At 33.0% G+C, this 11,387-nt stretch overlaps 1 protein-coding gene across 1 annotated transcript in view; it reads left to right on the forward strand.

Annotated features, from left to right (window-relative positions):
- Nucleotides 1–5,265: 5,265 nt before the first annotated feature.
- The window catches only part of LOC107738255 (transmembrane and coiled-coil domain-containing protein 4-like), a 14,045-nt gene continuing 7,923 nt past the window's right edge, over nt 5,266–11,387 (forward strand). Inside the window, exons 1-8 of the mRNA XM_016549980.1 lie at nt 5,266–5,412; nt 6,452–6,587; nt 7,081–7,255; nt 7,343–7,370; nt 8,335–8,464; nt 8,870–8,967; nt 9,917–10,060; nt 11,016–11,135. Coding sequence (XP_016405466.1) covers nt 5,367–5,412; nt 6,452–6,587; nt 7,081–7,255; nt 7,343–7,370; nt 8,335–8,464; nt 8,870–8,967; nt 9,917–10,060; nt 11,016–11,135 — 877 coding nt within the window. The 5' untranslated portion in view covers nt 5,266–5,366. The remainder of the gene's footprint in view (nt 5,413–6,451; nt 6,588–7,080; nt 7,256–7,342; nt 7,371–8,334; nt 8,465–8,869; nt 8,968–9,916; nt 10,061–11,015; nt 11,136–11,387) is intronic.

Below are 11,387 nucleotides of genomic sequence, written 5' to 3' on the forward strand. Positions count from 1 at the left end.
ATAATGTCTGGGGTTAAAACTAGTAAAGCGCCTGTAATCTTTTTCATTCAGCTCAGATTTAGTCACCGGTCATGTGAGTAAGTGTGGATAAAGGGCACTGGGTGGATTTACTGACTTAATGTCAATGGGTGACAGCTTATTTTATGAGAAGAAGCAGCAGCAAAGGTTGAAAAGAGGGTCTTGATCCAGAGCGGTGTTTATAAATGCACGCAGATGCACAAAGAAGTCTTGAACCGCTCACAGTGCAACCAGAGGAATTATGTAGCTTTGAGTAAAAATGGCATTAACTAAAATCGGTTTTCTGGTATACTGTTTAATATAAAAAAAAAAAGACTTGTCCTCGGTTATACAGTCATAGCCAAAAATATCGGCACCCTTGGTAAATATGATCAAAGAAGGCTATTTATATTCCTGTGAAACAGGAAGCCATGGCTGGATAATTTCATGTTCATAATCACCCTGGTATGCTCAAAATTTTATGCATTAAGAGCCAGGGGTGTAAACTTTTGAATAGAACTTTTGAATACTTATTTTGCCTAAATATCATATTTATTTCTATATTTTCATATTTTTTTTTCATTTAGTACTGCCCATCAGTGAGCATCAAACTGATTTGATGTATGTATGCATGCATGCATGTATTTATTTATTAGTATTTTTTAAATTTTTTTATTTGCTTTAATTTGTTCTCTAAGGCTTTGCCCATTTATATAGTTTATGTGAAGGGTTGTTTTTTGTATTATATATGCGTAAATATGCATGTGTGTTACTTTGCATATAACAAAACTGATGTGCACGTTTTAAAATTGAATAAAAATGTAATCACATAAAAAGCAAAATCAAGCTGAGGCACTTAAAATAGATGTAAATTGGACCAAATTTCGGAGGATTTAAAAGCGGAAATGTAAATATAATTTCATTAAAACACTTACATTAATTCATCTGACAAGACAACAAATTGTAAAATCTATAGAACTAATGTGGATATCAGCTCAAATCATTTTGTCTTGAACAAAGTTAAGTTCATACTGAGATCTCTGACTTTTGATTGCAGGTCAGTGAGATTCTTGCACATTCGAGCACAGTTTGAGACATTGTTGAGATGTTTGAGACAAATAGTGGAGTCTTTTACATTTAAAGTCTCCATTTAATCTCACTGATCTGTCTAGAAGAACACTTAAAAGGGTCATATGATGCGATTTCAAGTTTTCCTTTCTCTTTGGAGTGTTACAAGCTGATTGTGCATAGATAAGATCCCTGAAGTTGCAAAGACTAAAGTCTCAAAACCAAAGAGATATTCTTTATCAAAGTTAAGACTCTGCCACGCCCCCCTAAAACGGCTCGTTCTAACACGCCCCCACATATCTACTTCACTATGTGGAAATATTTGCATAATGTGCCCAAATGTGCTCGCAAAGAAAGAAGGCGTGGTTTCAGTAACCACAGTTAGTGTTGGAAGCAACATGTCAGGGAGACGCTGTGTGTTTCAGTGCAAAACATTTATGATGGGAACCCAATTTTTTACTCTGCGTTCTTCCCATTCCCCTAAGTCATCATTAGTTCCTCACATGTTGTCATCCGTTTCAATGCCATTTTGCATTTCCCCCATCTTGGCCACAGTCTTATACAGCTGCGGTTTTCTTTTATATTTCTCCTTAGACGTATCATGACCTATTCTTCCACTCCCCACCCCCCCATCATTCCCAAAAGACTGTCCAGCTGCCTTTTTCCATAGAAACACACGTATACACAATCACACAAAAAACTCGCTCCGTATCGGCTTTCTACAAATGCGCAAGGAAGCCAAACAGGCCTTATGGCTTGATATGTTGCTTTGGTGTTTGGTACAAGGCCGGTAGTTATTTTGAGAGCATGTTTGTGTGCCACAAATGATCTTTTTAGTGTGTTTACTTTATCTGACTAAGCGGATGTCAAGAGGGTGTATTTAGTTTATAATGCCTTTGATTGGGTGCCAAATTCCCCAAGAATCCCCCTTTGCTGCGAGGGCCTGTCTCGACAGATTTGGCTGCGGATGTGCAGAAAACACACACCTATTGTAGAACAATGGTTGCTAGGACAGATCTTTATAAGTGTGTGTCTGTGTGTCTTAGGTCGTGTGAGGAGCTCTTGATGACAGGGAGATGACGGTAAACCCAATGCACTTTTAGCTTTGAACAAACAGCTTTAGCACCTTTCTTCTGTTCGCATTTGCTTTTCTGTTCTCTTGGTTGAATGCAAGTGCGACCGAGCGTGTCGTTGGCATCTTGTCAGGCTGATGGGAATGAGATGGAGTAGGTGAGGAGCCGTAACACTGTCCGTCACTGACCCCAAACCACAGTCTGTCTGTCTAAACAGTTACATTTGAAAATCTGAGAAAAGAAAAGGATCTCACTTAACTACGATAAGCTCAACTAAACAAGCTAAGATAAACTAACAATGCCAAAGTGAGCCAAAAAGATAAGATTCATAAAAATAAATGGACATTTTGCATAAGATTTGACTAGAAAAGTGTTCCAATACTATTTGCTATTACTAGTTAATTATTTAGTTAGTTAGTTAGCTATTGTTCAGTTTAACATCATAAAACAAACAGCTTTATATATTTATAGTCTTTCCATACGATTTGAATTGTAACTACAGTGTTCAAATACTATTTATTTGTTGTTTGTTTGTTCACTTTAATATCATAAAACAATACAGCTTTATGCATTTATAGTTTTTCCATAAGATTTGCCATGAAACCAGAAAGTGTTTGAATAATATTTACTATTACAATTGTATTATTTAATTACTTTAGTTACATATGTATATTTTTTTTACAGATGTATTTATTGTAAAGTTTGCTCAAATATTATTTACTTTATTTTTATTTATTTATTTACTTATTTATTGCTCAGTTCAACACCATAACAAATACTGCTATATATATATTTACAGTTTTTTTCCATAAGATTTGACCTAAAACCTGAACGTGTTCAAATATGATTTACTTTATTTATTTATTTATTTTGCATAATACAACTTGTATATATTTATACAGTAGATTTATACAGAATTTATACAAAACAGTTGTTTTTATTTATTTACATTTTTATTCATTTTTTGTAGTTGTACATCATAAAACAATAGATAAAAATAATAAAAGATTGATTATAAATAGAGTATATTAAATATTTTTTATTAGTAGTAAATAGTAATATATATTTAATAGATATTATTGTTGTTATTGTAATTTATTCAATCTATCATCTCTGTTTTCTGCAAATGTTTTTAATTTAGAGAGCTTTGTGAATCTCTGTTTGGATTTTTCGGTTTCTATGGGTTATGAATTCTGGGTGTGTTGCACCACAGATGGTTTTACATTAAGTGAAAATGGAAAAAAATGACATTTGCTTGTGGTCTGTTAAGGCTGATGATGTTTCTGCATGTGCTCTGTATCTCTCTTGCAGGTTGCATGTGAGCCTCTCAAGTGGAAATGGAGAAAGAAGCACTAATAAAGACATCTGTAATGCACACCGGTGTATGAACAGGATGTTTTGACCTCAAACACAAAGTAAGATTCTTCACTGACATTTATTTACATGAAGGAAAGAGCAGGGTTTGTATTAAGTAACGTCGACTGCTAGTTCTTCCTCTCTTTTCTCCTTTCTTGAAATCTTGACCTCATAACCTCTGTAAAGAGATGGTACCAGGCACAGAAAGAAAAGAAGACAGGAGAGAAAATACAGATGTGACACACAAAGACAGGAGATATGTGCAAATGCACACACATATACTCTTGTTGTGAATATCAGTTTCATATTTTCCAGTTAATCCTTGTGAAAAGAATATGAATAGACATGTCCATGATTCTATGTACAGACTTGTAAAGCTGTAAAGACACATTCATATATAGTTATTGCTCTAAGGAGATTGTTGCTCAAACAATAGATATGATTTTTTGGTTTTAGAAAATTATGTAATCATGCATTTCACAAACTATTCTCCTGGATCATCCCAAGTATGGGCTTTTAGTGGAAAGAGCAACAAGATACAGCAGCTCATAGACCTTATATAACAGCAGGAGCGATCAAGATAATAATACACACGATAAGAATCAGAATGAATCTAAAAATACCAGGAGGTGTCAAAAAGAGAGTCATTAGGCAATGCGAATTATGTAACTCAGACAAATTGCTATAGTCAATCATGTTTAATTTAAAAAAGATGGCCAATATATATATATATATAGTTATTTAGTTAAAATGTTATATAATTACATTATAAAATTGTATTTATTTATTTTGTTTGTTTGTTTAGTTTAACATCAGCCAGAAAGTGTTCAAATATTATTTTCCATTACTACATTTATGTATTTATTTACTTATTTGTTGTTTAGTGCATATATGTATATATGTAGGTGATGTGTGTGTCACACAAACATTTTTTTGTCATTTTTATCACATTTATCAAACTTACAAATACATACAATAAAATCTGTGTATCTGTGAGATTGTTTAAACTCTGTATCCAACATAGGTTTTATATAGTGGCAGTTTTATATGGGTCTCTGCTGCCTTCTGCTGGCCAACAAAAAAAAAGGCAATATTTCTATAGGGCATGTTTATGTATTTATATTCAGTCTCTTTTCCCCGTACAACACTAAGAGAACAACTGATGATATTTATGAGGCACAACATGAACAATTAATAACATAAATCTTCCTCACAGCATCACATAAACCTAAAATCATTTAAAATAATTTAAAACCCCCTAAAAATTACTTTATACATGTTATATGTTCAAATTATTGATCCTTCTAAGAAGACTCAGCTTTTGAATATTAATTAAGTTATGCTGCCTTTACTTGCTACACCTTCTTGGAGCCTCAAGTCACGGTCCTAATTAATATTAATATTCCACAATATTTATAGCCAGCGGCTAGAAATGCTAAAACACAAGAGCAACATTGATGTCATTTTTCGGGCAAAACGTCAACATTTAATAGCATAAATTATAATTAGCCTTCTGTAGAACGTTTCAAATAAATCTAAAATCGTCATGAGGCAAAATTGCTATTTTGACTTTTAAATCAAGTCGTGGTGAAGTTGCCAAGTAACATTCCGATACTGTCACGTTGCGTTATTAATATTCATACGCCAAACCAAGCAGTTCAGCCAATCGGTAAAGCCAACTGGGCGAGCGTGACGTTGCGTGATTAATATTCATTAGCCAGTCCTCCGTTATTCGCGAACTGATTTGATGGACAGAGGGCGCTGCTGCATACAAGAACAACTTAGGGCTGAACTTTCATCTGTCACGACAACAAAGTAACAACTTTCCTCCATGGAGAGAACAAATCTGTAACTTATTGTGAGGATAAACCAATGGAAACAACACCTAACAACAACGAGGAGCCGACGTTAACTCCAGGTATTTATAGACTTCACTAAGAGTGCGAGTTTATTTGAGGACTTTTGAAAGGATTTTAGTTTTGCCCAACAGATGACAACAAAATAAGAGTCTTTGGTTTTCTTATTTTGAGAGAATTAATTATTTATTGTTGGTTACGTTGTATTGTATTTCATTCTCATGATGAGACTTAATGTTTAGAAATAGAGATATTAATGTTGTTGACATACGTGTCCAGCAGCTGCTCGCTCATTTCTGGGTTTTTATCGCAGATGCAGGAAAAGGTCGAGAGGCCTTAAACATGTTTTGGATAAACAAGGGACATTTTGTGTTAGATAATAACACATTGCATATTTTTCAATGTATTTTCAGGGACTTCATATGATCTCGAGACCAATGAGTACTACATATGCTGTATTATTAAAGCATTACGCATCATGTTGTAGTGTCATAAAGTGTCACATGTTTGTGCAAATATCTTATGCAAAGTAGAAAGTTTTGTTTGGCCTCCGATATCAGAAAACATGCAAATGAAGTTTGATCTGGAAGCCCTTTCAACCACAAATATTCAACTTTCAAAAGCACAAAAAGCAGACATTGGGTCCAAAAGGCAGATTTGTTCTTCAAGAAACAAAATAAGGTCATAAAATTGAACGAATGTCAGAAGCTTTTTCTACTTGGACCCCTGTAATAAGCGTGTACTGTAGATGTGGAGGACTAGGTTTGATGTGACAAAGTCTGTGTGTATCTGTTATTGAACACTCGCACATTCTTCACAGGAACTTTGTAAATTTTTTGATTTTGCATTTAGTCATTTTATTGTTACAGACCCAGGCCAAAAGGCAGATTTGTTCTTCAAGAAACAAAATAAGGTCATAAAACTGAACTAATGTCAGAAGCTTTTTCTACTTGGACCCCTGTAATAAGCGTGTAATGTAGATGTGGAGGACTAGGTTTGATGTGACAAAGTCTGTGTGTATCTGTTATTGAACACTCGCACATTCTTCACAGGAACTTTGTAAATTTTTTGATTTTGCATTTAGTCATTTTATTGTTACAGACCCAGGAGGACAGAAGCATGATCAGTCACCAGCAGAGAAAGTGTTTGGTCGACAGCTGAGTGAACCAGGGCGCTTTGCGTACGCTGGGTTATGTGGAGTGTCTTTGGGCCAGCTGTTTCAGGGACCTGAGCAAAAGTAAAAAAAAATATGTATAATAGTAATATCACTTTAATGTGCTGTTTACTAATAGACATTAGCGTTAAAAAAAGTATCTTATGCACACCAAGGCTGCATCAAAAATATTTAAAAATACAGTAATAACAGTAAAATTGTGAAATATTCTTGCAGTCTAAAATAAGTGGTTTTTATTTGAATACATTTTAAAGTGTATTTTATTTCTGTGATGCAAAGCTGTATTTTCAGCATCATCACTTCAGTGTTTAGGTCACATGATCCAAATGATCATTCTAATATGCTGATTTGCTGCTTTTTTCAGGATTCTTTGATGAATAAAAAGTTCAAAAGAACATCTATTATTTGAAATAGAACTCTTCTGTAACATTATGAATGTCTTTACTGTCACTTTTGGTTTAATGAGTCTATGCTGAATATTAACATTTAATTTCTTAGAAAAATGTTCAGATGTTTTGGGTTTGTGAAACTTCACTGTGATATTTTCTCAATGCAGATGTTTTCGTGAGATGTATCTGCAGGGTCTTGTTCAGTGGCTGGATCTTGATGAGTCGGTCATGCCTGTTATGCAAGCGTTCCTGGCAGGGCTCGGGTTCGAAGGCACTGACACCTTCCTGTCCATCTTGCATGCGGAGCCGCTGCTCAGAGCCGGAGCTTTACTCATCACTCAGGTACTCGTCTGACATTAACCCAGCTGGACGACTGCATTAACATATATATAGATGCTCGTGTTTGTGACTTTCTGTTTTGTTTTTCAGGATCTTGTGTCATTCTCGGTCAAAGATGGTGAGCTGATGTTTCACGATTAATTAGCTGGTCTTTTTTGCAATGGCGTGCCTAAAAATAAACAATTTATTATTTAAAATAATAAATAATACAATTGAATCTCACAAAGAAATGCCTATTTCATATTATATTTTGCATGAAGAACATGAATACTGTTAACATATTTTGCATTGTCATTTTAATTTCTAAACAATTAAGCAAATTCACATCCCAATGCTTGTTACTGCAATGAAAAGAAAACATGAAATTCATAATTTTAAATTATTTAAATTTAAAAAATATACTTTACAATATTATTTATTCTACTATGTTAATTTATACTATTTATTATTTATGTAAATGTGAGAAAAAATTACATTGCATTTTACTTTTAATAATGTACAAAACATCTTAACTGTGTTTTAATCTACATTGGTCCAGAATGTCAATGAAAAGTCTGTGAAAACATGCATAAAGAAAATAAAGCTTATTTTTAAGAGGTGTATTTATTTATTATATTTTTTAAAAACTGTTTATAAAAAAAAAAAGCTTTTCAGGCTTTTTTAAAATTGTCCCCCAAATGTCCAATACCATAATTTGTCTGGGTTTTATTTATTTTAATTAAATATATTTATTTACAAAAAAAAAGTTAATTACTGTAATTGTTAATTTTATTTATATGATTCATTTATATTAAAAATAAAAATTGGGATTTGCCTCATATTTGAAGTTTGCATCATTGACTCCGTTACTTTCCTATTTAATACTGTTAAGCTTTTTTGAAACGATCTCTATTGTATTAAGAGCTATAAAAATAGAGTTGACGAAATGCTTCTAAAACTCTTTATTTTCTGTATGCAAGATTGTTTTTTCTTTTGATTTTTTTATGGTAAAGTATGAACTAGACATTTTTCTGTGAGATTGATTATTCTTCCTCCAATCTTGTTTTCCATGTAATAACCATTTTTTGATTCTTCTCATGTAGGACATTATGATGCCAGGGCTCGAGTTCTGATCCGACATGTCAGCTGTCTGCTGCGTGTGACCCAACAGCAGCTGGAGGATTTTGAAGAGACTCTTGGAGAGAAATTGAGAGAGTCAGGAGAGGAGAGCGAGTGAGTGAAACTCCTTTATGGGATTTTGGGGGGGGGTTATCAACATGTAAAACACGCACTGGTTTCGCTGTAGGATGGATCATTTACAAGAGATTATTTCCACAAAGCCCACGTAGAGCCATCTGCAGATTCACAAAGAAAAGTCAATACAGGGGCACAATCAATATCATTGTGAAACAGTGAAAGTGCTGTAAAAATTTTGACATGAGGAACAAACCTGAATCTGTTTGCTGATTTCTGTCTGTTAATGTGTTCTCTTCTGCATGTGATGTGGACCGTGCACATCCGTGAGTGTTTATGTTAGTTTTAGTTTCTAATAGAATTCAGTTGACAATGAACAAGACCTCAGAGCTTTCAGCAGCTCCAGTGAGCATGTTATGAATCAAATTGACATTCTCTCAACAGAGAAGAGTCATCAGGAAGGCAGAAGAAAGAGAGAGGTCGTAAATTGCGCCGGTACCTGCTCATCGGACTTGCCACTGTGGGTGGAGGAACAGTAATTGGTGAGTCTAAATGCCACAGGACGTATGTTTTAAACTACATTGGTCTCATCAAGGTGAATGTCAGTGAAAAGTTCATGAGAACATTAATAATGCCTATTTGTTTGTTTGTTTATTTGTAAAAATTCATTTAAGAAAATTAAGCCTTTCATGCTTTTTTTTTTTTAAAGATTTGTATTTTTTTTAGGACATTGAAAACCACATTTTCCTTACTTTAATGCATTTATTTATAATAAATATGTATTTAATTTATATTTAAGCAATTTAACTACCATAATGTTCATTTAAACAATTTAACTACCATAAAGTGTACTGTAAGATAATATTTTATTTGTGACTGTTATTATTAATATTATTAGTAGTATTATTTTAATTAAATATATATTTATTATTTATATTTTAAACATTTCATTACTGTAATGCATCAGGATGTTTCAATTGTGATTTTATTATTATTATTTATTTAAATTAAAATTATATATATTTATATTTATATTTAAAAACTTTCATTACTGTAATGCATCCAGATGTTTTATTTGTGATGTTTGTTTGTTTATATTAAAACGATATTCATTCATAGGTTAAATTAATGAATTAATTCAAATACAGAAAATACTACCATGATATATAAATAATTCACAATTTAAATAATTTTGAAGAATTTTTGTGTTTATGATATGATTATGATAATTTGAAGGGAAATATGCTTAATTTTAATAAAAACAATCAGAATTTAAAAAAAAAACTTTAAGCTAAACAATTATTTTATTTGTATTATTTTTTTATTTACATTAATATTTTAGATGATTAAATTACTTACTTAAAATGTTTTATCTCTTAGTTCTTTCTGTTAATTTTGAGGTGAAATATGACTAGAGCATGCCCAGCACTGGTGTGATGAGATTTAGTTTCATTTGTCTGGTGTTCATGATAATGTATGTGTTTTTATCAGGTGTTACAGGAGGGCTGGCGGCTCCTCTGGTGGCTGCTGGGGCAGGAGCAGTGCTAGGAGCGGGTGGAGCCGCTGTGCTGGGATCAGCCACGGGCATCGCCATCATGGCTTCCTTGTTTGGAGCCGCAGGGGCCGGGTTAACAGGTGAGCTAGCTGACCTATTTGAAGCTTGTTTATGCTGATAATTAGTGCTGTCAAATCGATTAATCGCGTAATTTGTGTTTACATAATATATGTGTGTGTGCTGTGTATATTTATATGTATATATAAATACACACACATACGTGTATATATTTAAGAATTAAATGAAATATATATATTTATATATAATGTAAATCATACATAATTATGAATATATACACATGTAAATATTTCTTACATTTATACATGTATGTGTGTGTATTTATATATACATATAAAAATACACAGCACACAGACATATTATGTAAACACAAACTTTTATTTTGGATGCGATTAATCGATTTGACAGCACTACTGATAATAAAAAAATTATAACAATAATAAATATTATATTGCGGAAAAACTTTATAATAATAAGTCTGTTATTATCAAATGAATTATTTATTGAACTTTGGTGTACTTTATCATTTATGTTTATCATTTGTGTTCATGGTAAAATTACTATAAGCCTCTCATGGCTTATTGCATTATTTATCTATTGCATTTACACAACTTTAATGCAGTGTTGCTATGTAAGGTTCTGTTCTTCCTGGAGGGCAAGTGATTTATATGATTTCTTGCATGATTCTTGTTGAATCACTAGACTGCGTTACAGGATTGATAGGTGTGCAGATGAATTAGCAGACTGACAATGATGATAAAGTTACAGTCCGTTTTCTGGTTTGAGTAGAATTTTCTATAAGCCTGCTTTCAGAGCACATCGTCAGCTGCCATTCAAAGTGAATTGAGCTCAAGGTTATTGGAGATGCTTGGTGTTTCTTCAAATGCAGTTTATCTGTGCGTCTGCCTCTCTTCATTTCTGTTTGCAGATCAAGTTTTCCGTTTCCTCTCTATGTTTATGTTCACTTAGTTTATATGTATGAGGATACCTGAAGGTATATTTACTCATTTTACACAGGCTATAAAATGAACAAGCGTGTCGGCGCTATAGAGGAGTTTGAGTTTCTTCCGATGAGTTCTGGAAAGCATCTTCATCTCACTATAGCCGTGACAGGCTGGCTGTGCAGCGGCCAATACAGTGAGTGCCACAGTTAACCATCAAAATAGCACTTTTCAGTTGCTGTTATGTGTATTGTTATGTTTACTATTATGTTACTTCTAAAACAAATATTGTTTATTAATTATTAAAGGGGTCATATGATTTTTAAAGATCATTATTTGGTGTATTTGGTGTAACAGAATATGTTGACATGCTTTAATGTTCAAAAAACACATTATTTTTCAAATACTGTACATTATTGTAGGTCCTCTATGCCCCGCCTTTCTCAAA

The sequence above is a fragment of the Sinocyclocheilus rhinocerous genome, unplaced genomic scaffold, assembly GCF_001515625.1.
Source record: "Sinocyclocheilus rhinocerous isolate Xijiao unplaced genomic scaffold, SAMN03320098_v1.1 scaffold2716, whole genome shotgun sequence".
Taxonomy (NCBI): Eukaryota; Metazoa; Chordata; class Actinopteri; order Cypriniformes; family Cyprinidae; genus Sinocyclocheilus; species Sinocyclocheilus rhinocerous.